The following is a 26,553-nucleotide window of genomic DNA, read 5'->3' as shown; positions in this document are numbered from 1 at the left end:
CACCGCCCCCCGTACCTGGGGGAGGGCCCGTCGATGGTGGGGGGGGCGGAGCTGCCCGTGCCGTGCCGTACCGAGCCGTGCCGGCCCGGCATGGCTTCCCGGGAGCGGCTCTACGAGCTTTGGATGCTCTACTTCGCCAAGGTGAGGTCGGCACCGGAGGACCCCAGGCACACCCCAGTTCTTTTCCCCACCTCGGGGGGGGGGGGTTGGGGGGGCAGCACCTCTTTTAACCCCCATCACCCCGCTGCCTGCATCCCCCCTTCCATAGGGGAAAGGGGAAAGCTAAACCCTGTCTGCACCCCCCGTGCCGGCACCTCCTCCCTGTATCACCCCTGACTTGGGGGGGCACCACGTTCCCTCCGTACCCCCCATTGCGGCATCCCGTGATCCCCCCACCCCATTCTCCCCATTTGGGGGTCACTGTAACCTCCATCCTGCACCCGACTGCCGCATCCTTAGGGCCGCGACCGCGTGTCCGTCAGGCCCCCGTCCCCCCCCGGATCGCCGTTGCCATATCCCGGAGTGACACCCCCCCGTGGCACACCCGTACCCCGAGTTCCGAGATCCGGGACTCCGCCACCGCATCCCATCAATCACGGGGGGATTTGGGGGGTCCACACATCCCCTTACACCCGGCCGGGTGGGTTTGGGGGGGTCCTTTCCCCTTCCGGGTCCCCGCACCCTTGCCCAGCAGCAGGTGCGGCCGCGGTGACATTGGAGCAGCAGCAGGGGGGAAAGGGGGGGTCCCTGTACGGGGGGAGCCCCTCGGCACCACCGCCTGCTCTGTCCTGTCCTCCCCATCCTATTTCTCTCTGCTGGGGCAGGTCCCACAGGCAGGGGTCCTGGAGAATGGGGGGTTCTGACCGGCAGCGTGGGGGACCCTCCGTATCCACCTCCAAAGCCCCTTATGCTTTGTTTTCTCCTTAAGTATCCATGCGTCCAGGTTTGGGGAAGGGTACTGGGGGGGGAACCTGGAGGAAAGGATCACACACCCCCCCTGTGTCTCCTCCAGCTCCTATGCCATGGGCTGGGGTGTCCATCTCAGGGAGATTGGGGTGAAGGGTATTATTTCTTCCCCAGAACCCTGCCGTGTTCCCAGCACATGGCAGGGGGCTTCCAAGAGGGATGGGGACCCTGGTCCCACCTGGGGACAGGGACAGCGGTTGTGTCCATCTCCTCCCCTGGCACCACCATGTCCCCCCAGGACCCCTGGGGGGCTTGTACAAGGGGCACGTGCCACTTTGGAGTGTTCACACTCACCAAGGGACAGGCACCAACCACACTCTCAGGTGCATGTGGTGGTGCAGGGACAGACATGTGCCATGCCACACTGTCAGGGTGTGTGTACGTGGTTACATGTGGGCAGATGCCATGCCATTGGCATGTTCATGCTCACCCAGGTTCAGTTGTTGTGCTGTTCGGGTGTGAGGGGTTGTATAGGGGTGGGTGGTATGTCCTTGTCTGACCATGGTCATACAGGGACATGGATGTACATGGGGGATATGTGCTATGCCTTCAGGTGTGTGTGGTGGTACGGGGGTATGGGACATGCTTTTGGGGTGTTCATACTTGCCCAGGGACAGACGCTGCGCTGTTGGTGTGTGCATGGTTGTATAGGGACGTGCCTTCAGGTGTGCATGCTTGTACAGGGATGAGTGACATATCCTTCGGTGCCTGTGGTCATACAGGGACACATGCCACACTGTTGGGTGTTCACAATTGCACAGGGATGGGTGCTGCACTGTTGGGGGCTGTGTGGTCATACAGGGACTCATGCCATGCCATCATGTGTGCATGGTCATATGGGGATGCTTGCCATGCCATCACAATCTGCATGGTTGTACAGGGGACACATCATGCTGTCAGAGTGTGTGTGGTTATACAGGGACATGTGCCATGCTGTTTGGGTGTGCATGGTCGCATGAGGAGACATGCCACAGCATCAGAGTGTGCATGGTTGTACGGGGGACACACGGCACACTGCTGGGTGTGCATGGTCCTGTGGGGACATGTGTCATGCTGTCAGGGTTTGCATGAACATACGTGGCATGCTCTTGGGGGCGCATGGTCATACAGGGACATGTGCCACACCGTTGGGGTGTGCATGGCCTTATGGGGACACCCTTGCATAGCAAGCATGCCGCATTGTCAGGGTGTGCACAGTCAGAGCCACACAAGAGGAACCAAGGCTGAGGTGAGACCTCGGTGTCACCTCCCCAGCCGGGTCCTGTGCAAAGCTGCCCTGGCCTTCCCCGTGGTGATGTGCCCAAGCACCAGGTGAGGACAAGGCTGCTGGGCCATGTCCCTGTCCCACATCAACCTCTCCCTGTCTCACTGCTGGGTTTATTTTGAGGTTTGAATGCAGCTGGTGGTGACACTGGTCTGAGTGTCACCTCGAGGGCAGCATTCCCCATCATCGCAGCCCTCCCCAGCTGGTGGGATTAGAGAAGGGCTGTACACTGGGAGTGCGGCTGTTATCTCTCATGGCTTTAAAATAGGGCAGAGCTCATGTCACGGCGCCACTGCTGCTGGCAGGGGACAGGGGTATCCCCAGGGATGTCGTGTGAGGTGGCCGTGCCACAGCAAGGATGGTGCTGGCTGTGTTGTCCTACACCATCCAAAGGGGATGGCAGGAACCCCAGTGGGGTCCCACCACCAGGACCCCCGATGCCCCCCCATGGGACTTGATGGCAGGGAGATGACAACCTGGTGGCTTTGCCACTGTCACTACTGGGCAGGAGTCCGGAGCTGCCGGCAGCAGTGCTGGCAAGGGATGGAGGTGCCGGCATGACATTCCCAGGCAGCACCGCGCCAGCCGAGCCTAGAAGCCACCCAACAGGCTCTGCCAGCCGGCAACCGGCTGGGACAGGCACTGGCAGCGGAGGCAGCCACTGGCAGGGTCCTGGTGAGCACTGCGCCGAGATGGGATAGGATGCTGGCTCCAGATGGGTGCAAGGGGGGGATACTGGGGAGGAGGGATGCTGAGAACTGGCAAAGTCAGGACAGCCCAGCTTTGGTTGCACTGATGGGAGTGGGGGGGACACAGGCAGGATTTGGCTTGTGGTTTTTGCACGATCTGGTTATCCATGGTGTTTGCGACCCACCGGGATGGAGCTTCGTGCCCATGCCATATGCCAGCTCCAGCAGTGGTACCCATCATCTCGTGTGCACTATGGTCACTACCATGTCCTTGGCTGCATCCCTGGCATATCCCAGTGCTGCCGTTGGGTGCATGGGGTTGGGGGCAACTGTTGGTACCCCAAACAAGTGCCAGGCAGCCAGCCGCGGTGGGAGGAAGCGCCGTTGGGGCGGCGGGTGACTTGGCATTTCCTGATCCTGTGGGGTTTGTTGTGTTTTTGGGTGCTTTGCACAAGAGCAAAGCGAGGCGGTGCTGAGAAAGGGAGGGGGGAACGTGTAGAATAGCTGCATCCCCCGTCCTGGTGCGGCTGCACCGACGCAGCTCACCCAGGATCATGGATGGCCATGGTGGCCAGGTAACAGGGTCTGGTTGGGGGGTAGGTGGGGGGACACCCCACACCCAGCTCACCCCACTGGGTGCTTGCAGCTCAGCGGTACCCAGTGGTAAATGGGGGAGTCTGGGAGGAAATGGGTGACATAGGGTTGAACGAATGAGACAATGGGGGGGCTGGGTTGTGGGGGGATGCTGCTGAGAGGATCATGAGGTCTCCTTGGGGACCCCCACGTTGCGGAGGTGCCGACAGTACCTGAAGGAGTGATGGGGCTGCCCATGTCATGGGGGAGTTGGGGATGGGGAGGCGAGTCTCTGTGGGGACCAGGATGTCCCCAGGCAGGGACAGTCCCTGCCTGGGCTGAGGACAGCTGAGGGTGCTGCATGGGGGTGCATGGGGACGTGGGTCACCCCAAGGTGCTCCATGGGGGTGCTTGGGGACATGGGTGACCCCAAGGGGCTGCACTGGGCTGCATGGGTCACCCCAAAGTTCTTTACTGAGGTGCTCAGGGACATGGGTGGCCCCAAGGGGCTGTGTTGGGGTTCTCTGGAACCTGGGTCACCACGAGAGGCTATACTGCGGTACTCTGGGCAATGGGTGACTCTAAGGTGCTGTGTTGGCGCACATGGGTGACCCCAAGGGTCTACATTGCAGTGCTGAGGGCTTTGGGTGACCCCCAAGGGGCTGCATTGGGGTGCTCAGGGCTATGGTTGATCCCAGGGTGCTGCACTGGGGTGCTCAGGGCCATGGGTGACCCCCGTGGGCACTGTGTGGGAGGTGCCCGGCCCCGGGGTGCGGTGACAGCCGGGGTGAATCAGGCCATTGCACAACCACCGGGCTGGCTGTTGTTGTGTCAGGCAGTGCTGGCTGCCTGTGCCTGGCTCTGCCACCTGATTGGCTGGCAGCTGTCTGTAGGGGCAGGTGTTCTGAGTGCTGATTGGTCAGCAGGTCCCAGGGATGAGGTGTTCTGTGCAGGTCATTGGCTAGCAGTGGTCTTTAAAGGCCGGCGGTTCATACTGCTGATTGGCCGGTCGTTGTCTATGGGGCAGGTGGTCTTTGTGTTGATTGATCAGGAGCTTAACAGGTTGTGCTGATTGGTCAGCAAGTCCACAGGTTGTACTGCTTTGAGTGCTGATTGGTCAGCAGCTCTACAGGTTGTACTTTTCTGATTGCCCATTGGCTGAAATGACCAAGTTGGGGCTTGACCACTCTAGCTGCTGATTGGCTGATACCTCCGGTGGCAGTGGTCACTGTGGGATCTGATTGGCCAGTGGCTCCCCACCCTTGCAGAAGGACCTCTCATACCTGCAGCAGTGGCTGGAAGTGTTTGTCATGAACTTCGAGAAGATCATTGCCCTGCCGTCGCTGGAGCCGCGGAGGTGAGACCACCCCAGCACCCTTGGGTGACACCCTGCGATGGGGGGGAGGAGGTGACATCCACAGCTAAATTGGGGGTTGCCGTGGCGGCAGCTCGTCCACTCCCAGTGGTTTTCAGCCATCCGGTCTGAGGCTTCTGGGGGGGGTTGATGGTGGAGGGGGCTGTGGGGTCACATCCTGCCACCCTGGGTTGTCCCTGTCACAGGCCAGAGGAGTCAGTGTCGGAGATCCCAGTGCTGCCGCGGGAGGTGCTGCAGGTGCTGAGCCAGCGGCTGGGGCAGTGCGTGGCCCAGGTCCCACGGGAGGAGGGTGCCGGGGCCAGCCTGGGGCAGGCACTGCTCCTCCTCAAGTTCTTCATCATCATCTGCAGGTGGGTGACACCCCTCCATCGACACCCCTGGTGGGGGACCGGCTTGCCTCTGTCCCCACCACACACACAGATATTCCTGGTTTCAGTCCTCCAGCACTGCAGGATGAGCCCCAGGTGCTGGGGGGACATGGAGGGGAGCCCCGTATCTCTGGGGTCTGGGCTGCCCCAAGTCTTTCCTGAAGGGATCAAACTGGTGTCACTCTGGTCCTAGACTGCCATGGACCACTACAGTGCCTTCCTGGATATGCATCAGCATCCTTGCAAAACACACCACCCCCCCACTGAAGTGTAGCATCCTGCTCCAAACTGCATACTCCCCCCAGAATGTAGCATCCCCCCCAAAAAGAGCATCATTCCCACCCACACAAAGAGCATCATCCACACCTAAGTGCATCACTCCCCATCTGAAGTACCTCCCATCACCCCAAAACGTAGTATTTATCCCCCTCCCAAAGTGCATCCCGCTCTCCTTGGCTCTGCCGCCTCTGTCCAGCTGACATAAGGTGACCCCAATGCATGAACCTCTCAATGTGTTAAATCCCACCTCCTACCCCCCGACCTTTTGCAGGAACCTGGAAAACATCCAAGCGGACAAAACTCCTGGTTTCATCCCGGAGGTGCTGAAGCTGCTGCGGGTCTGTGCAATCAAGGTGACACAGGGAGACAGGAGAACGACACAGGGAGAACCCCTGCCCTAGTTCTGGGGGGGACTCAGCCAGAGGAGGGGTTTCTGGGGGGAAGGTTTAATTCTGCTCTGTTTTTCTGACAGCTGAAGACTATCCAGGAGGATGAGCAGAGCAGGATGCAGCTGGAGAACGGGATGCTCTATGCCCTGCATCTCTGCGAGTGCTTCTTCGACCCCTACCAGACTTGGAGGCGGCAACTGAGAGGGTGAGTGGGGATGCCCCCCCCCGTCCACCCCAAAATCCCCCTCCTCATTTTTCCCCCACACCTCACACCTCTCTTTCCAGGGAAATCATCAGTGCGAAGGAGAAGAGTAAATACAAGTTTGCCCCGGCCCCTTTGCCCCCTGAGTTTGGCACCTTCTTCCAAGGTAAAAGGGGGTCCTACCCCCACTATCACCCACTGCAGCTGGGCTTGCATGCTCCAGCAATGGGATCTGGAGGCACATAGAGGGTCAGTGTTGGGATCCGTGGGTGTACAGAGCATCCAGGGGCATACTGTGCATGGAATGGGATCCAGGAGCACACATAGGGTCCATGGGGGCATATAATATTCAGAGGTAGGTATGTGATTCGAGGGCAAATAGAGGATTCTATACCTGACCCTGATTATTCTATACCTGCCCGTGCAAATGTAGGAGCTTATACTTGCCCCAGGGCATCCTCTACCTCTCCCTGCAAATGTAGGATCCAACATTTTATACATGCCCCTGGATCAGTATTGATTCAAGGACAAATATAGAATCCTATACCTGCTCTGGGACCCTGTATGTGCTTGTAGGGAAGGTCAAGTATAGGATCCTATATTTGCCCCAGGATCAGGATGTGATTCAGGAGCCTATATCTGACCCCAGGACTATTATATGATTGGGTTAGAACTGGGTGATCTTAAGGTCTTTTCCAACTCTAACCATTCTGTGGTTCCACCATTGAAGGGCAAACATAGGAGCCTATATCTGCACCCCAGAATCCCAGGAGGCATATATAGGATCCTGAAGCAGGGATTAAGTCCTCAACAACCTGAGGAGACTGCAAAAATTAATGCAAAAGGGACTTTTTCCTGGGGAAGCCCCCCCTAAAAAAAACGCCTGGGGCAAAGGCATTGCAAAAAAACACCTAAAACTCCCAAGACACCCAACTGCCTGGAAATCCCCAAACTGAACCCTGTTTTTGAACAAAACCCCTCATATTTATTAGGACAAAATAACCTTCCCTGGTGCAACCAGAGCTGCAGAACACTTGAGCATCCTCATCAACAGCGTCCAGCACCCACATGGGCTGACTTTTGGGGTGGATTTGGATAGAAAAGGGATTTTTTTCCCTATTTTGGGGGATTTTTGGCTGCTTACTCTCTGAAGTAAATATTTCCCTTCTCATCCTCACAGAGAGTTTCCAAGTTGGAGAGCAGCTCCCTGAAACACTCCAGCTCCGGCTTATCCATCTTTTGGGGGCCATCCTCTCCGGATCCAAGGTAGCACTGGGAAGCAGATGGGGAGGACTTGGGATAATCATCCAAGTGATAAGCCCCAAAGTTTTGTTTATTCTAAGCAAGATAAACACTGGGATTAAACCGCTTCATTTTCAAAAGCCTTTAAAAACCGTTATTCAAAATCCCAGCCCTAAATTCAGTGGGTTTACCTTTAAAGCAAATAAATGAAAGTGGGGTTTGAGTTGAAGCTGCTGGTTCATCACCGATGGGGTGGCAGATGAGAACTTCTTGTCTGAATAAATTTGAGCAGAAATAGGTTGTAATTAACCCAGTACTTAAAAATCAGGATTTAATTAATAGCTCCGAAAGTCACTTTAAATTCATTTGCACACACCCAGGAGCAGGGTGCAGTGAGATGGGTAAAGCCTGCAGCGCTGGAGATGTTGAGATGAGCATTAATAGCTTTAAAAAGGGGGTTTATATTGCAATAGGCACCATAAAAGCCCCTCTCCCCCCATCATCCTGACAGCCCAACGCGCTGCGGGCCATCACGCCGTCGGCGGTGGAGGTACTGCTGGGGGTGCTGCAGCGGGCAGGTGGGGGACCCCCCCCCATCCCCGGGTTGCTGGAGCTGGCGTTGCGCAGCGTGGTGGCCGTGGTCCACGTGCTGCATGGCAGCAGTCCTGGCGCCGGCCCTGTGCCCTTGCGTGTCCTCCTGGATGGTTACTTCAGGGTGCTCAATTCAGACCTGCCTGTCGCTTCATTGGCGCCGGAGGCAGCCGGTGGCCTCATCGCTCTCCGCGTGCTCATGCTGGGTAGGTGGCTGGGGATAGGGATGGGGACGGGGACATGGGATGGGTGCTGAGCCATCCTAACTTCACTGTAGATGCCATCCCAGCCATGCTGCACTGTGAGGACCGACCAGTCCTCCAGGCTGTCTTTCTCAGCAACAACTGCTTCGAGCACATCATTCGGCTCCTCCAAAACAGCAAGGTACCAGCGTTCCCACTTGGTGACACTAGGATTGGGAATGCTCATCTCCATCCTCACCCTTCTTGCTTCTAAACGATGCTGGGACAGGGTGACTGTGCTGCAGTGGCAACCGTGGGGTGGGGACCCTCCATAACCCCCTTCCCTCTTTGCCCCACCCCTTACCGGGTGCTGTTCCCTGGAGCTGACACCCACTTCGTGTCCCACAGCTCTACCTCGGCAGCTCACGGGCGGCAAATGAAACCCAGGACAAGGTCCCCACACAGCCACCAGACAGGAATGGGCTCCAGCAGGTATCATGTGAGGCCACCCCATAACCAAACCTCCAGGTATGGTGTCCCGTCAATCCCATGGCTCAGCAGACTTACCACCCCCGTGTCCCTGTAGGTCTCCAACGGCAACTCCGATGCCATCGCAGTCCATGCTGTTGGGGTGCTCACCGCCATCATGAGCAACTCTCCCTCGGCCAAGGTGGGCAGCGGACCAGAGGCAGGGAGGACACCCCAAAAGCGGATGGGTTTGGGCATTTTCACTTTGTTAGGTGGGCTGGGGTGAAAGCAGCCTGTGGTGGGGTTCAGCAAGGGGTCCTACGTGCCTGTGTGCTTGCAGGAAGTGTTCAAGGAGCGCATCGGCTATGCCCACCTCTACGAGGTACTGAGGAGCCAAGGTCAGCCCACCCAACACCTGCTTCAGGAGCTCCTCAACATGGTGAGTATCCCACTTCTTCACGCTGAACAAAGCCCTCGGCGCTTGTGGTTTGTGGCAGATCTTGGCCCCCAACAGCCCCATTCCTTGCCCTCCAGTCCTCTCCACCCTGCTAGTTTCCAATGAGCTTCCTCCTGAAGGGTCTTGGGGCCATCTTTAGCTTGAAGTTATGCTCACTTTAGTGTACTTTTGAGCCCTTTCTGTTGTACTACTGCTTGCTCCGGTACTGCTGGATGTGCAAGGTCTCCAAAGTGCTTGATGCATGGGGGGTTCCAAAGTGCTTGATGCACAGTGGTCTCTGATGCATGACAGTCTCCAAGACCCTTGGTGCATGGGTCTCCAAAACTCCTGACGCATGAGTCTCTCCAAGATGCTTGATGAAAGGGGTTCTCCAAGACTTTTGATGCATGAGGGTCTCTGATACATTTGATGCACAGGAGTCCCCAAGGGGCTTGATGCACCAGGTCTCTGCTGCCAGCCCAGAGCAGCCGGGGGGAGGATCCATCCCTCTCCACAAGGTCAGGGCTGTACCAACCGACTCTTGTGTTTTGGCAGGCAGTGGAGGGCGACCACAGCTCCTTCCCCGTGCGCCCCATCCGCAACGAGCAGCCCCTGCTCATCCTGCTGGCCTGGCTGCCGGCTCTGGTGTGCCGGGAGCTGCAGATCTTCCTGTCGGGCTGGCTGCGGCGGCTCTGCGAAGCCTCCCTGCCCAGTCGCCTCACCTGTGTCAAGGCGGGCATGGTGGGCTGCCTGCTGGCTGCCCTGGCCACCGAGCCAGCGCTGCCCACTGCCTGCTCTGAAAACTTGCTGGAGCTGCTGCGGGCATTGGGCAGCCTCTCCATTCGCCCCGGAGAGCTGCGGCAGCTGCTGCGCCTGCTGCGGCGTGAGCCAGGTCAAGGACCGCATCCCTACGTGGAGCCCGTCATCCGGGCGCTCTCAGGGATGGCACGGGTCGAGGGACCTCCCCGGGCACTGCAGTGCTTCGACCTGACACCCGGCATGGCGGGGATCATGGTGCCTACCATCCAGAAGTGGCCTGGCAGTGCCTTCGCCTTCCACGCCTGGTTGTGCCTGAGTGAGGAGGAGCCCGAGCCACCCATGAGGCCAAAGAGGAGGCAGCTCTACAGGTGATGCTCAATGGAGAGACCAGGGCAACTAAGGTGAGGACGAGGAGGGGCAGTGCCACTATCCTCATCATGCTCCTTCCCTACCAGCTTCTTCACAGCTGGCGGGACAGGCTTTGAGGCATTCTTCACCGCCGGCGGCGTGTTGGTGGTGGCTGTCTGCACCAAGAAAGACTACATGACAGTGGCATTGCCAGAGTTCGCCTTCAATGACTCGGCTTGGGTGAGCATCACCCCAATCCCTGTCCCTGTCTTCATCCCCATCCCCATTAATGGGGCAACAAGGACCCCAGGATGCCTGATGCCCCTCCTTGTCCACCCAGCACTGTGTTGACATTGTCCACGTTGCTGGACGCCGGCCCTTTGGCCAGAACATTGTCAGCATCTATGCCGATGGGCACCTGCAGAAAACAGCACAGCTCCGCTTTCCTTCCCTCCATGAGGTAGGAGACCCCGCAACACCCAGACAGACGGCTCCCCATGGCATGGAGCTGGGGTTTGAGCACAGCTCATCTCCCTTCCAGTCCTTCACCTCCTGCTGCATTGGCTCTGCGGGACACCGGACCACCACCACCACTGCCACCACCGCAAACCACCCACCAGCTTCCCATGGGCCGGAGCTAGTCTTCCCCCAGCACCCTGCACTCGGCCGCTCCCAGTCTGTCCCCGCCGCACTGGGACCACATGCTTGGACCCCTACTCAGCCTCCCACCGAGGGGGTGGTGGCCACCACAGCAGCCGGGAGCCAGGACACTGAGTGGGGCAGCCCCACCTCCCTGGAGGGTCACCTCGGCTCCGTGGCTATCTTCTGTGAGGCTCTGCAGCAAGCCCAGGTCAAGACACTCTTCTGCACAGGTATGTCAGGATGGGACTGGGGGAAGTGTGGTGCTGGTGCCCAGCAGGGTCTTCTCCACCATGCCCCAGCTCATCCCAATCCTCTTCCCTCAGGACCAAACGTCACATCACCATTTACACTGGAAGGTGACTTGGCGGAGCTCAGCAGCAAGCTCTTGCTGTACTACACCCCACAGGTGAGGAGAGCAACCCCTTTGGTGATGGGGACAGTGTAGGCACACCCTTAGCCATAAGTGACATCTCCAGGAGCATGAGGATGCTCTTATGGTGCTCTCTTCTAGGCCTGCAGGAACAACATCTGCCTGGACCTCTCTCCAAGCCATGTCCTGGATGGAAGGCTGACAGGGCACAAGGTGGTCAACTGGGACGTCAAGGTATGTTGGGTAAGGGTGGCACATCCTGGCTCATCAACCCTATGGCATGGAGGCAATTGGGTCCCTTCTCAGGTAGAAGGCCAGGGCAGGACCTCCGCAGGGTCTTGGCTAGCCATAGTGGTTCCCCTGGACTCTACAGGGACTCTGCCACATGGTATTGAGTCCACCAAGGACCTGCATGACCATAGGTCCCCTAAGGATCTGCCTGCCCCATAGACCCTCAGGCTGGGCACCATTGGTGGTGCCAGGGAGCAGGTGCTTTTTGGGGACCTGTTTCAGGTTTGTGCTGTAGGATGGGTCTGGGCACACCATGATCTTTGCTAGCCACAGGGCCTGGCTCTCCTCGGCTTGGGCTGAGCCTGTGAGCAGGCAGGATGGACCCCAGCTGCACATGTAACCTCCTGTTCTACGCTGCCATCACCGCACAGCACCCAGCAAAGCCTCTCACCTCCCTCTGGCAGGATGTGGTCAACTGTGTCGGTGGGATGGGTGTGCTGCTGCCCCTGCTCGAGCAAGTGGTGTCCAAGAGGGAAGAGCCAGAGGATGAGCAGGAGACCAGTGACCTGGTGGGGCCAGAGCTGACGTCCTCCAGGAATGCCCAGGGCATGCTTATCCCACTGGGCAAGTCCTCAGGTGAGGACCTTGGGGGATGTGGAACAGGAACTGTCCTGCTCAGGTGGCTGGGGGTAACCCTGCTGCTATGTAAGTGCTGCCTGGACTAAGCTGGTGTCTTAGGTCTTGCTAGAGGCAACCAAGAATGATGGGTAATGGAGAAAGTGTTGACATCTTTTAATGTTGCTATGCCCCAATTAGTCATAAACAAGCAGTTCTGGGAAGATGAGGGTGACTTCACCTTCCTTACCTCCAGTTTGCCTTTGCGTAGAGTCTCTGATGTCTGTAGAACTGGGTTCATGCCAGAGCCTTCTGCATAGGTGAAATGTGCTCTCTCCCAGTACCCCGAGCTTATTTCCAAGCTCAGAACAATAGAGGTTCCCACTTGCATAAATGTGGGGGAAAAGAGAGAACAGGCTGAAAAGTTTGCAGAGAAACATTAATGGTGGGGGTCTCCAGGATGCTCTTCCCAGGCAGATACAGGCAGCGCTGTAGAATGGTGTTTGCGTGGGCACAGGGCTCACAGCTACTGGTGGGGCTCTGCCCTGTGCCTTGCAGAGAGCAGGCTGGAGAGGAACACTGTGGCCGCGTTCCTGCTGCTGGTGAAAAACTTCATCCAGAACCACCCCGTGAACCAGGAGAGCCTGGTGCAGTGCCACGGGCCGGCCATCATTGGGGCACTGCTGCAGAAGGTGTGGTGGGCTACTGAGGGCTCCATCCCGTTGTCCCCAGTACCATTCCCCAAAGGGGATGCCGGGGCTGCAAGCCTCACCTCTCACCCATGGCAGGTCTCCAGCCCACTGCTGGACATGAGCACACTGATGGCCTCACAGATCCTCATGGAGCAGGTGGCCTCCGAGGGCAGCGGGCTCCTGCTGCACCTCCTCTACCAGCATCTCCTCTTCGACTTCCGCATCTGGAGCAACAGCGACTTCGCCGTCCGCTTAGGTGGGAACCGGGGGTGCTTGGGGTGTTCTCCATCCCAACTGGCCTCCATGGCTACTCACAGCTTCCCCCTGCAGGTCACATCCAGTATCTGGCCAGTGTTGTCAAGGACTACAAGCAGCGCATCCGCAAGAAGTATGGGGTGCAGTACATCCTTGACTCCATCCGAACATACTATGGGTGAGCTGCTGCTTGTAGTCAGGACCTCCATATGCTGTTGTGGTGGTGGGCTTCACCCCTTGGAGCTATAGCGGGGGGTAGACACCATTTTGGGGGTAATATTCCCCCTGCAAGCACCTTTCTCAGTGTGGGAGCATGGTGGTGGGTGCAGGACCCTCCACTCCCCATGGCCGTGCCCCATGCTCAAGGCTCCACTCAGAGATTTCAGGGCTCAGCCAGTCCCAAAATCCACCCCCAGCATCTCTCCAGCAGCAATGGAGAGCAGCATGGTGGCTCCTGCAGCAGGCTGACGCCCTTTTCTTATCTAGCCCGATGTGTTTCTGCGCACCAGTAGTAGTGAGGGTGCTCACATCCCACAGAGACCCAAATGTGTGGGGTGGACACTTCCCAGTGGGCAGGATTGGTTAGAAGGGATGTCCACAGTGGGCTGTCCCAAAGCATCTTGGACTTCATGATGGGATTTGGGATCATGCTGGCAGTGGGTGACAAGGGGCAGTTGCGTACGTCCCCAGAGATGATGCCCATGTATGTCCATCCATCAGCACCTCCAGGGAGAAGACCACAGCCACCGATGACATCAAGACAGTGCAAACATCCCTCTTCAGCCTGGTGAAAGATTTCTTCTGCAGAAGCTTCTCTGGGGAGGAGATGCAGAGCTTGCTGAGCTATGTGGCCGGGGCTCAGGATGAGCAGCAGGTACAGCACCAAGCCACCCTGGTCCCTAAACACCTCAGTGTGCTGTGAGCTGGCCCAACACTTGGCAGCAGGTGGGGAGAAGCTGCTGAGGTCCCAGTGGGCTGCATGGAGAGCGGTGGACAATCAGCCCCATGTCCTGCAGGTCTGCGGGGCACTGGAGGTGATCCACAGTCTGTTGAAGGGCTCACCTGCCCAGGAGCAGCTCTTTGCCTTCCTCTTTGAGCCAGGCCATGTGGAGGTCCTCTTCTCACTGCTAGTGCAGAAGAAATTCTCTGATGAAGTGCGAGAGAGGGTTTTCAAGGTAAGGAAGGTCCCCAGTGCCAACCTCTTGCTCAGTGGCCAGTGGTACAGTGGCCACATTTCTCTGTCTCACCAGGTCCTCTACAAGATGCTGAAGTACGAGAAGGTCCCTGAGCGCAGCAAAAGCCGCCTGAAGCTGAAGGACATCGGGTACCATGGCCTCATCGCCTGCCTCAGTGACATCCCTGGCTCCATGCTGCTCTTCCGCTGCCTCTCGGAGCAGGTCCTCGGGGCAGGTACTATGTGCCCTACTAAAACCAGGCTAGCCCTGACTACCCATCCCAAACACATGCCATGGGGTCATCATGGTGGCTTCCCACGAGGCTCAGCTACTGTTGGGACTGGGGACCTTTGGTGCTTCTGGGGACAGAAGGAGGTGTCCCACCACTGTGCTCTCTCTCCTTGTCCATAGACCCTCCCAACTACAAGGACCTAGTGGCTGTGGTTTACCTGTCCCACCGGGCTGAGCTGACCGTCCGCCTCGACATCTGCCGCAAGGTGAGCCGGGCAGGGAGCGCAAGGGGCTGTGGCTGAGTTGTCATCCTGGGGCTGGGTTTCCTGGCCCCTCAGCCATGCCCAAACTCAGGGGCCATGGGGATGGTGGTAGCGCCTCGTGCACAGAGTTGCCAGCACCTGGACGTATCAGCGTGGAGATGGTGCAGCCTCAGCACCCCGTGATAGTTATGGAGGATCTGAGGTGCTCATGACCAAGCATCCTGTCCCTTGGAGGAGCCAACCCCCAAGAGGCAAGCAGGAGCTGGGGCAACAACATCAGGTCTCCCCCTTTTCTTTCTCTTGCAGCTTTTCCACTTGATCTACGCGCAGCAGGACATGGTGAAGCAGCTGGCGAGGCTGGCTGGCTGGCAGGACACACTCACCAAGCTCTATGTCAAGGAGTCCTACGAGTCCCGCCAGCACAGCCTGAGCAATGGGAGCAATGGGGGCTGCCTGGAGCTCCTCCGCCTCTCAGACCCTTCTGGCAAGGATGGGGCAAGCCCACCACCAGCTGAGCTGCAGGAGCTGGATGTTTTCCTGCCTCTGGGCTATGAGGCCTCAGACCAGGAGCTCTCTGAGGGCTTCTCTGACCACTCCATCTCCCCAAGTGGCCGCACTAAGTCCTTCCACTCCTACAACTTCAGGTCTTTTGACTCCTCCGACCGGGCTAGCCGCTCATCCTCCAATCCTGGTGATGGTCCTCCCTTTGATGGTGTCTACCACCCGCTCTCGCCTTTCTCCACCTCACCATTTGACCTGGGGCTCGACCTGGCCAGCACCAGCTCCATCGCCACAGCTGAGAGTGGCACTCAGACCCCTGCCAGCGGCCCTGGCACACCGTCACCCCTGGAGAGCTTCAAGCCCTTCCCAGGGATGCGAGCGCGCAAGAGTTCCAGCCTCTCAAATGTCCTGGATGAGAGCAGCTACCAGGACATGCTGCCCAGTGACAACATTTCCAACACCAGCAACCCCCAGGTGAGCCCCAGACCATCGTGCCCACCTCCCTGGGCTATGCTGGAAACAGAAGCTCTCACCCTTCCTCTGTTGGCAGCAAACACCTGAGGAGGAGCTGTGCAACCTCTTGACCAACATCATCTTCTCGGTGACATGGCGTGGTGTGGAGGGCTGGGATGACGTGGCATGGAGGGAGCGCGGGCAGGTCTTCTCCGTCCTCACCAAGCTGGGGACGGCGTGCGAGCTGGTGCGGCCTCCCGATGAGATCAAGCGCAGGTGAGTCCTGTGCAGGTGTGGATGGGTGCGTGCCGAGGGAGGACCACCCTACAGAGCTGCCTGCTCTTCCGCAGCCTGCTGGAGATGATGCTGGAGTCAGCACTGACAGATCTGAAGGAGTCAGGGCCAGCCACCCTGCCCGGTCTCACCCACAATGCCCTCAAGCTGCTAAGGCTGCTCCAGGACTTCTTGTTCTCCGAGGGACACAACAACCAGGCCCTGTGGAGTGAGAAGGTGCATGGGCACGAGCAGGGGTTCCTTATCCCAAACCCGAGCTCTGAACCCTAATGCTAACCCCTAAGTGCTGATGTTAGCCCTAACCCTAAACCCTGCCCCTACCTGCAGCACTTGAACCTAACCTTAGAAAATAATCCTAAACCGCAAGCCTAACCCATAACCAGTAAATCAAGCCCTAACCCTAAAGCTTAGCCCTAGCCCTACACCCTTGCCATAAACCTGACACTAACTCTAAACCTTAACCCTAACCCTGCAACTTTGCTGTGAAGCCCAATGCTATATCCTAGCCCTAACCCCTAATTCTAACCTTTAACCCCACTCCTTCAACCTTACCATAAACCCAGATCTAATACTCTAATCCTATGTGCTAAAATCTAACCCTAAACCCCATCCCTAACTCTTAACCTGTAAATCTAACCCTAGCCCTTGCTGTAAATGCTCATCTTACACTATTGCTATAAAGCCTAAACCTGATCTTAAACCCTAACCTCTACATCCTTACTGTAAACTCAAAACCTTAGCCCTATGTTCTAATCTATAACCCTAAACCTAACTCATAACTATACCTCCTGAATCCAAATCCTAAACCTTAAGACTATATCCTTGCTGTAAATCTCGGCCCTAACCCCAATTCTATACCCTAGCCCTAACCCAAATCTCCACCCTTAACCCTAACCCTACACTCTTACAGGCAACCAAAATCTTAATCCTATACCCTAAACTGTAAGATGAATTTATAATTTACAAATCTAACCATACCTCCTAAATCCTAACCTACACCTTAACCTTACATCCTTGCTGTAAACTTCAACCCTAATCCCAGTCCTACACCCTACCTCTAACCCCAGTCGTAACCTTTAACCCTATCCCTCCACCCTTACCATAAACCCCTAAAACCCTATATGTAACCCTGATGCTAGACCCGAACTGATTTGTCATTAGGCCCTTGAGTCGGGATTCTAACCTACCCCTATGCTCTAATCCTAACCCCTACCCATAACCCAAACCCATGTCAAGCAAAGCCCCCCCCATGACGGGGACAGACCTGGTGGCTTTGCACCCACCCAGCCAGAGAGGTGGGGGGTGCGTGGCCGGGTGTGGGTCTCACTGTGCCCCCCCAGATCTACGAGGGGGTGAGCAGTCTGCTGGACAAACTGGGCGTCTGGTACCACCTGGCCAACGGCACCTCTGACCTCAAGGAGATGGCCCAGACGGGTCTACGCATCCTCGTGGGCTACATCATGCTGCAAGACCCCCAGGTGGGTCACCCTGTCTTGGGGTGAGACCCCAGCCCTTGATGCAGGGCAGCTGGCCCCATCTGATGGCCGTGTCCTCCCCAGTTGCACTCACTGGCGTATGTGAAGCTGCACAGCCTCCTGCAGACCTCCTCGGCTCCCAGAAAGGATGAGGCTTGCTACCTCCTGGGCAAGCTGGAGACCCCACTGCGGCGCTCACTAGAGGCCAAGTCAGAGACCTTCTCCTGGTTGGTGCCCATCGTCCGTACGCTGATGGACCAGTGCTATGAGACCCTGCAGCTGCAGCTCTTCCTGCCCTCGCTGCCTCCCACCAATGGCAGCCCCACTTTCTATGAGGACTTCCAGCTCTTCTGCACCACGCCGGAGTGGAGAGGCTTCATCGAGAAGCACGTGGGTCCCGTGGGGCATGGGGTGGCATCACTATTGCAGGAATACTCTCGCAGGCTTAGAGATGGGTCTGTGCTGTGGCAGGGTTCCCATGTCACCACCAGAGTGGGATAGCCTGCAGGGGTGCCCTCCAGGGCAGGGATGCTTGTAGCCTGGAGGATGGTTGGTGGGTGCCCAGCCCTGCAAACACCTCCCCTCTTGTCCCGGTTCTATTGGTAGGTGCAGCCCACCATGGCCCAGTTTGAGATGGACACCTTTGCCAAGAGCCACGACCACATGTCCAATTTCTGGAATGCCTGCTATGATGCTATGATGAGCAGCTCACAGCGGCGGGAGCAGGAGAAGGCAGCCAGTGGCAAGATGTTCCAGGTATTGCCTGTTCCTCTCCCTTGGGATATCACCCTGGGAATGTGCTTCTCATCCTGGGGACATGCTTCTTACCCCAAAGATGTCATTCAGGAGATGTGCTCCTTGCTCTGGGGTTGTCATCCTAGCAACATGCTCTTCTCCCTGAATAAATAATCCTGGGGATTGTGCTCCTCATCTCAAGGAATGTCATCCTGGGGACATCCTCCTCACCCTGGGGACATGGTCCTTGGAACGTGCTCCTCATCCTGAGAGTATCATCCCAGGGACGTGCTTGTGAACCCAGGGACATTGTTTCATGTGCTACTCACCCTGGGTGTGTGCTTCTTACTCCAGGGTCATCACCCAGGGGTCATAGGGATGTGCTCCTCACCCTAGGGGCATTCATTTTGGGGACGTGCTTTTCATCCTGGGGATGTCATCGTGGGGAGATCTTCCTCACTCTGGGGACATTGTCCTCAGGATGCGCTCCTCATTCCAGGGACATTGTTCTGGGGACATGCTCCTCACCCCAGGGGCATCATCCTGGGGATGTGTTCCTCAGTCTGGGGATGTCATCCTAGAGACATTCTTGCCCCAGGGACATGCTCGTCAGCCTGGAAACATTGATCCTGGGGATGTGCTCTTCATCATGGGGACATGTTCCCTACCCTGGGGACACTGCCCTCAGGAAGTGCTCCTCATCCTGGGGACATTTTTATAGGGATGTGCTTCTCATCCGAGGAACATCATCCCAGAGATGTGCCCATCATCCTAGGGATGTGCCTATCATCCTAGGGGTGTGCTCTTTACCCGAAGTATATCATCCTGGGGATATCCTCCTTGCCTTGGGGACAACACCCCATGGACATGCTCCTTACCTTGGGGATGTCCCCAAGCCCCAGCTCTGCTGTCACTTCACTCTCCTGCTCCCTTGGCAGGAGCTGGTGCTGGAGCCAGTGGCAAAGCGCTCCAAGGTGGAAAACATCCGACATGCCAACGTGCTCAAGCAGGCCAGCAACCACCACAGCACCGTGCTGAAGCAGTGGCGGTCCCTGTGTCGCCTCCTCACCTCTCCCCGCTCTGCCTGGGCTGACCGGTGAGCCCCAACCTGAGTCCCCATAGAGGGGTGCCATGGCTGGGCGTCCCCGGGGTGCTTCACCTTTACCTGCCCCCAGGAACCCACCGGAGGTCCGCTGGAAGCTGTCAAGTGCCGAGACCTACTCCAGGATGAGGCTGAAACTGGTGCCCAACCTGAATTTTGACCAACACTTGGAGGCCAGTGCCCTACGGGACAACTTGGGTGAGGCTGATGGGAGTGGGGCACCCAGAGGTCCCCATATGCCACAGGCAAGGGGGTGCCAGCGTTGGCTGTACATGGTGGGGTTGAGCTGGAAGCTGTCATGGACCCTGTTGGGACTGGGGGGTGTGATGGGGTCCTTCACAGGACTTGTCCCCCAGCTGTGAGGGAGGCCTCCTGACCCCCTCCTCATTGCAGGAGCTGACCACCTCCACAACCCTGCTGAGTCCCTCCCGCTTGCCATGGCCAAGGAGGCCAAGGTGAGCGAGCTGGAGGATGACCAACTGGCCGAGGAGGACCTCCCTGTCCTGGACAGCCAGTGAGTGTTCCCATTCCCTGCAATGGTGTTGGCTCAACCAGACTGGGAGTGTCACCAGTGGGGTCTCCTCACCCCCCTGGGTGTCACCCAGGGCTGAGCCCAAGGAGCAGAACCAGCGGGAGAAGCTGGTGGTCTCAGAGGACTGCGAGCTCATCACGACGGTGGCTGTCATACCCGGGCGCCTGGAGGTGACAACCCAGCACATCTACTTCTATGACGGCAGCAGCGAGAAGGAGGAGACGGAGGGAGGTAACAGCATGTGCTAACTGGGGGGTTCCTGCAGCAAGGCGGGGTGAGGACCCCCCTTACCCATCCGATCACCCCAGAAGCCCATCACACTGGGTGCTGGTTGTTTGGGGGGTGGGCTCCTCCCATTCCCAGGGCAATGCTGACCCCAGTCACTGCCTCGGGAGTGGGGGTCTGGGTGGATGGTGGCACCCACGGGGCTCTGTGTTCACGTCTCGGCAGGGATCGGCTATGACTTCAAGCGCCCCTTGTCCCACCTCCGGGAGGTCCACCTGCGCCGCTACAACCTGCGCCGCTCCGCACTGGAGCTCTTCTTCATTGACCAGGCCAACTACTTCCTCAACTTCAGAAAAAAGGTGGTGGCAACCTTCCTGCTGCCCCAAACCCCTCCTGGGGCCTCAGCACTGCCCGGGCTCCAGCCACTCCATGTCCTCCCCTCCATCCGCACAGGTGAGGAACAAGGTGTACTCCTGCATCCTTGGCCTGCGTCCCCCCAGCCAGATCTACTTTGGCAGCCGGTCACCCCAGGAGCTGCTGAAAGCCTCAGGGCTCACACAGGTACCAGCCCTGCCTTGCCCACCTCCACCCCATCTCTCTCCTTCTTCTTGGCAAAGGGCGGGATGCCCATGGACCAGGGATGACCATGGGACTAGAGATGGCCATAGGCTAGGGATGACCATAGGATGGGGAATGGTCATGGGACTGGGCATTGCCACAGAATGGGAGTGGCTGTAGGACCAGAGATGGGCACAGAGTGGGAATGGCTTTGGAACCAGGGATGGCCATGGAATAGGAGTGGCTGTGGGATCAGTGATGGCGGACCAGAGATGGTCATGGCATGGGGATGACCACAGTACCAGGGACAGTCTGGGACTAGGAATGGCCATGGGACCAGCACAGCCATGGGGTGGGAGTGTCTGCCCCATCTTCTGCCTCTGCCAACCCATTTTGGACACCCTTGCTTCACCCTAGAAATGGGTCCTGCGGGAGATCTCCAACTTCGAGTACCTCATGCAGCTGAACACAATCGCAGGGCGCACCTACAATGACCTCTCCCAATACCCTGTGGTGAGCCCCATCTCCCCCCACTGTCCCCCAGTGATCCCATGCCCCCCTCCAGCCTCACCCACCTCCCACCCCCTGCAGTTCCCCTGGATCCTGCGGGATTACGTCTCAGAGACCCTTGACCTCACCAACCCGGCAGTGTTCCGGGACCTGTCCAAGCCCATTGGAGTGGCCAATGAGCGGCATGCCCAGGAGGTGAAGGAAAAGTGAGTACCCCACAAATGAGGGATGGGGGTGCAGGGAGTGTTTGGCTGGCTCCTGGTGGACCCCCCTCCACCTCGCCCCCAGGTACGAGAGCTTTGAGGACCCCACAGGCACGGTGGACAAGTTCCACTACGGCACGCACTACTCAAACGCAGCAGGGGTCATGCACTACCTGATCCGCACCGAGCCTTTCACCACCCTCCACATCCAGCTGCAGAGTGGCAGGTGGGTGCCCAGCGGGTGCCCCCCAGGGAGGGGACATCAGTGGGGATGAGCAGGCTCCAACCAGTTGTCCTGTGCTACCAGGTTTGACTGCTCAGACCGTCAGTTCCACTCAGTGCCAGCAGCATGGCAAGCCCGCATGGAGAACCCTGTGGACGTCAAGGAGCTCATCCCCGAGTTCTTCTACTTCCCTGAGTTCCTGGAGAACATGAACGGTGAGGGGCACCCATCATCCCCACCATGGGGACAGCACCCATGGGGACGCTGCAGGGATAAGCATCCCTCACCCCCTGCCTGCTCTGCCTGCAGGCTTCGACCTGGGCTGCCTGCAGCTCTCCAACGAGAAGGTGGGCGATGTGGTGCTGCCCCGGTGGGCGCGCTCCCGCGAGGACTTCATCCACCAGCACCGCAAAGCCCTGGTGAGGTGGCGGAGCTCACCCAGCCCGTCCTCTGCTCCCATCCTTGGGGGAGTCACTGCAGGGGGTGGTGGGCATTTGTGGCCCATCCTGATGTCCCATCCTTGGACAGGAGTCGGAGTATGTCTCAGCCCATCTCCATGAATGGATCGACCTCATTTTTGGGTATAAGCAACGAGGCCCGGCTGCAGTGGAGGCCCTCAACGTCTTCTACTACTGCACATATGAAGGTGAGCCATGGGGCAAGTAGATGGGGGGAGCACCTGCAAGGTGTCCCCCGCATGACTGTCCCCATCCCCAGGGGCTGTGGACCTGGATGCCATCGCTGACGAGACACAGAGGAAGGCTCTGGAGGGCATCATCAGCAACTTTGGGCAGACGCCCTGCCAGCTGCTCAAGGTAGCTTATACCCCCACCCCAAAACACCAGCCCCTTTCGGGGGGCCACCGCCCTTCTCATGGGTTCCCTTGGCCCTCCAGGAGCCCCATCCTGCCCGGCTCTCAGCAGAGAGTGCTGCCCGGAGCCTGGCCCGTCTTGACACCCGCTCACCCAATGTCTTTGAGAACCTGGACCAGCTCAAGTCCTTCTTTGTGGAGGTGAGGACAGCCCTAGGGGGGGGCTGGCTAGGACTGGGGGGGGGGGGGGTGGCCAGGACAGCACCCACCAGTTGCTGTCCCCCTGCAGGGCATCAGCGATGGGGTGGCCCTGGTGCAGGCTGTGGTCCCCAAGAACCAGGCACACTCCTTCATCACTCAGGGATCACCTGACGTCCTGGTGAGTGCAGGGGAACTGAGGCATGGGTGCATGCTGCTAGCCTGGGGGGAGACTGGGACCAAACCCCTGGAGGGCTCTAGTGGTGGGAGCTATGTCACCTCCCTCTCCATCTCTGCCTAGGTCACCGTGAGTGCCAACGGCTTGCTGGGGACCCATAACTGGTTACCCTATGACAAAAACATCTCCAACTACTTCAGCTTCACCAAAGACCCCACCGTCTCCAATGCAAAGTGAGTTGGGCACTTGGTACCCGGCGAGGGTCCCCAGAGGTGCCACCAGCCCACTCATTGCTCTGCCCCTGTCCCATGTCCTTCCCCACCAGGACCCAGCGCTTCCTGCAGGGCCCCTTCGCCCCTGGCGCAGACCTCTGCTCCAGGACACTGGCTGTGTCCCCCGATGGGAAGCTGCTTTTCAGTGGGGGACACTGGGACAACAGCCTCTGTGTCACCTCGCTGGCCAAAGGGAAGGTCGTTGGGCACATCACGCGGCACATAGGTATGTCCTCCTCCAGTGGTGAAGGTCTGATGTTGCCCTGATGGGTTTGTAGCGCCATGGGGGAAGGCAAGGACATGTGAGAGGGTAGGGGACATCTCCCAGTGCCTCCCATCTTCTGCAGACAGTCCAGGCTCTGTCTCAGTCGCAGGATGGGATTAGGGTTAGCAGCATCTCCACCCCCCAAAATACATCTTGATGCTATCCCCTGGGGTCAGGGGGCCAAGCATGGTGGGATGGGATGAGCACCTCACAGTGTCCCTCTGGGTATCATAGATGTTGTTACCTGCCTGGCACTTGACCTCTGTGGCATCTACCTCATTTCTGGGTCCCGGGACACCACCTGCATGGTGTGGCAGGTCCTGCAGCAGGTAGGGTGTTGATCCTTACCTCATGTTCCAGCCATGGTGGGGTAGGGAGCCCTACCCCATGCTCCAGCCACAGAGCTCGTGGTGGCACTGCCACCAGGTCACTGAGGCCCTCGTGTCCCCAATGCCAGGGTGGGTTTTCCAGTGGCTTGGCTCCCAAACCTGTCCAGGTCCTGTACGGTCATGATGCCGAGGTGACATGCGTGGCCATCAGCACCGAGCTGGATATGGCAGTGTCAGGATCCAAGGTGAGCTGGGGTGGGCAGCAGCATGGGTGGCAGGGTGAGCAGTGCCACCATCATCATTACCTTGCGTCCCCTTAGGATGGCACCATCATCATCCACACCATCCGCCGGGGTCTCTTCATCCGGTCCTTGCGGCCGCCCGGCGAGAGCTCGCCACCCACCATCCTCTCCCACTTGGCTGTGGGGCCGGAAGGGCAGGTGGTGGCCCAGACCACCGTGGGTCAGCGAGCCTGTTTGAAGGTATGGCCAAGTGTCACTGCATCCTCCCTGTCGTCACAATCAGCATGTGTGCTCCCCCCAACTTTGCGCTGTCTTTCAGGACAGGTTCGCGCTGCACCTCTACTCCGTGAATGGGAAGCACCTCTCCTCCGTCCCGCTGGATGAGGAGGTGACAGCCATGTGCCTGACAGAGGACTTTGTGGTGCTGGGGACCATGCAGTGCGGGCTGGAGATCCGTGACCTCCAGAGGTGAAGGCTACCGCCCGCCTTGTCCCACTCCAACCACCCCCTTAGGGTGCCCGGTGGGATCGAGGGGTCCCATCCCATCACTTGTCTTCTCACAGCCTGAGGGCAGCCGTGGCCCCTGTGCCCATGCGGGTGCCCATCCACAGCGTGTCCGTCACCAAGGAGAAGAGTCACATCTTGGTGGGGTTGGAGGATGGGAAGCTCATCGTGGTGGGGGCTGGGCAGCCCGCAGAGGTGAGCGTGGACCCCCAGTGGTGATAGGACTTGGGGGGGTTGTACCTCCATGTCCACTGGGTGCTGCTGGGCTGGAGATTTCTCTTTGTCCTCCTTGGTCTCCAGAGCAGAAGTGGACAGGGGTGGGGTGGGGAGATATGGAGGAGGAGATATGGGAAAGGGAGGGAATGGAGATAGAGGTGGATTATAGGGAAGGGAATGGAGATGGAGGTGGAGAAGGGGACGGTGGTGGATGGTGATGACGATGGGGTTGGGAAGGGGACCCAGGTGCAGATGGGAAGGGTGATGGGAGAAGGGATGGGGATAAGAATGCGGATGTGGAAGGGGAAGGGGATGAGTGGGGGTGGAGCAAAGGATGGGGATTTGAAGGGGCTGTGTGATGAGAAAGGGTGGGAGCGATGGATATTTGGAAGAGGATGGAGAAGGGGATGAGGATAGGGATGGAAAAAATGGGGATGGAGAAGGGGTTGGACATTTGGGAGGTGACAGTGATGGAGAAGAGGATGGGGAAGGAGAAAAGGATAAGGATGGAGAACGGGATGGAGGTTTGGGAGGTGATGGGGATGGAGAAGGCAATGAGGATGGATAAAGGGTATGGGGATGGGGAAGGGGACGGGGACAGGGTGTGGGTGCTCATCCCCTCTCGTCCAGGTGCGACCAGGCCAGTTCCACCGGCGGCTGTGGCGCTCCACACGGCGCATCTCCCAGGTCTCTGCCGGGGAGACAGAGTACCACCCTGCCGAGGGCAAGGCCTAGGCTGGCACCCAGCACCCGCCCAGGGTGCCTGGCACACAGACGGGGGTGCCCCTGCACCCGCAGAGCTGGGGGGCCGGTGAGCCCCGCACTGCCCGCAGGCTGCCTGCTCAGCCCATCGCCCGTGGCCTTATCCAGCTCCCGGTGGGGTGGGGGGCGCAGGATTGCCCCCCCAGTTTTAGGGGGACGTGTCCCTCCATCCTACAGAAGGATGGGGGAGGGAAGTCGGCGGTGGGGACCCCTCGCTGGGAAGGGGGGTACCACGTTCCCCCCACCATTCCGCTGGCCAGGAGCCGGCCAGTGTGTTCTCTCTTCCCCCCCTTTTTTGTTGTTTTGTTGGTTTCTTTTCTATCCATTTTTAGACCTTTTACAGAAAAAGAAATTAATAATAATATATCTATGGGAAATAAATGCGTGCAAGGCCCCTGTCTGCCCTGACCCGGATGGGGGAGTGACACCCCCTCTGTGGTATCCCACGTTCCCATGTGCCCCCCTCTTCCATGTATCCCACTCTCCGGTGTGTGTGTCCCACCCTGGGGTGTTTTGAAGCCCTTTCTGCCTTCACCACATACTGAGGCCATCCCAGCACAGCCTGTACTCCAGGCTGGAGACCAGCAGGGCCCTATGGCAGCAGGACCCAGGCAGGCTGGGACATGGGGACACACGTGTCATGAGTGCAGGGGAGCGCAGGAGCCCATGGGTCTCAGCAGCTGTGTACCCATGTGTGACAAGTGTAAGGGGTCCCAGTAACCCTGTACCTATGTCATGGGTGTAGGGGGTCTCATCAGCTGTGTACCCATGTGTCAGGAGTGGTGGTGGGTCTCAGCAGCCATGCATCCATATGGCAGAGCTGGGGAAAGGGGGGCTTTGTCTCGTCAGCCGTGTACCCATGAGTGCAGGGGGTCCCAGCAGCCAGGCACCCGTGTGGATGAGTGTAGGGGGAGGGGGCCTCAGCAGCTGTGCACCCATGTGTCACAAGTGTGGGGTGGTCTCAGCAGCCACACAGCCATGTGGTGTGAGCATGGAGGTCTCAGCACCTGCGCCAGCCGCCATAAGCACCACGTGTCATGAGCACGGGGGGTCTCAGCTGCCATGTACCCACATGGCACAAGGGTGGGATGTCTCGGGAGCTGTGCACCGCACAGGGTGCTCTCAGCAGCCGCGTACCAGCAAGTCCTGAGCACGAGGGGTGTCTCAGCACCCCCGTGCATCCCCATCTCACAGGACTGAGCTCTCCGCAGCCACGCACCCACGTGTCACAAGCACAGGGCGGTTGTTTCTCAGCAGCCCTGTGCATACGCAGCCACCCTTCCTCGATCACCCCCCGCACGCACAGAGGCTCCCTAACCGGTCGCTGTCCCCACGGAGCTGGCAGCGTGTCCCCGTGCTG

General features: G+C 58.5%; 1 protein-coding gene across 1 annotated transcript; it reads left to right on the top strand.

Annotated features, from left to right (window-relative positions):
- Position 1: 1 nt before the first annotated feature.
- On the top strand, positions 2-25,574 carry NBEAL2 (neurobeachin like 2). Its single transcript, XM_062603976.1, has 55 exons — positions 2-141; positions 4,761-4,849; positions 5,053-5,217; positions 5,786-5,867; positions 5,987-6,108; positions 6,189-6,271; positions 7,286-7,371; positions 7,859-8,144; positions 8,216-8,322; positions 8,529-8,612; positions 8,707-8,790; positions 8,929-9,027; positions 9,580-10,151; positions 10,239-10,371; positions 10,472-10,591; positions 10,673-11,003; positions 11,097-11,179; positions 11,285-11,377; positions 11,839-12,010; positions 12,548-12,681; positions 12,778-12,937; positions 13,012-13,114; positions 13,657-13,810; positions 13,953-14,111; positions 14,187-14,346; positions 14,523-14,608; positions 14,912-15,580; positions 15,657-15,835; positions 15,910-16,069; positions 17,194-17,331; positions 17,413-17,718; positions 17,935-18,084; positions 19,002-19,159; positions 19,239-19,363; positions 19,559-19,679; positions 19,771-19,928; positions 20,148-20,281; positions 20,376-20,483; positions 20,898-20,993; positions 21,072-21,196; positions 21,279-21,419; positions 21,501-21,631; positions 21,726-21,835; positions 21,945-22,062; positions 22,134-22,231; positions 22,312-22,428; positions 22,517-22,606; positions 22,727-22,836; positions 22,929-23,101; positions 23,375-23,469; positions 23,598-23,714; positions 23,790-23,951; positions 24,031-24,179; positions 24,275-24,410; positions 25,062-25,574. The coding sequence occupies exons 1-55, from the start codon at positions 34-36 to the stop codon at positions 25,164-25,166; spliced, it is 8,334 nt and encodes a 2,777-aa protein (XP_062459960.1). The 5' UTR covers positions 2-33; the 3' UTR covers positions 25,167-25,574.
- Positions 25,575-26,553: the final 979 nt, after the last annotated feature.

The sequence above is a fragment of the Pezoporus occidentalis genome, unplaced genomic scaffold (assembly GCF_034315485.1).
Source record: "Pezoporus occidentalis ecotype Australia unplaced genomic scaffold, CSIRO_AGI_Poc_V1 ctg82, whole genome shotgun sequence".
NCBI classification, from domain to species: domain Eukaryota; kingdom Metazoa; phylum Chordata; class Aves; order Psittaciformes; family Psittacidae; genus Pezoporus; species Pezoporus occidentalis.
Note: the sequence above shows the minus strand (reverse complement) of the source record. Positions and strands in the feature narration are given on the sequence as shown.

Bases quoted from the DNA above. Each gene is read 5' to 3' on its own strand.
- NBEAL2 (XM_062603976.1), top strand. From the start codon at position 34: ATGGTGGGGGGGGCGGAGCTGCCCGTGCCGTGCCGTACCGAGCCGTGC. The intron at 21,632-21,725 runs GTGAGGGGCACC...CTCTGCCTGCAG, and splicing joins GTTCCTGGAGAACATGAACG to GCTTCGACCTGGGCTGCCTG. The intron at 22,063-22,133 runs GTGAGCCATGGG...CCCCATCCCCAG, and splicing joins CTACTACTGCACATATGAAG to GGGCTGTGGACCTGGATGCC.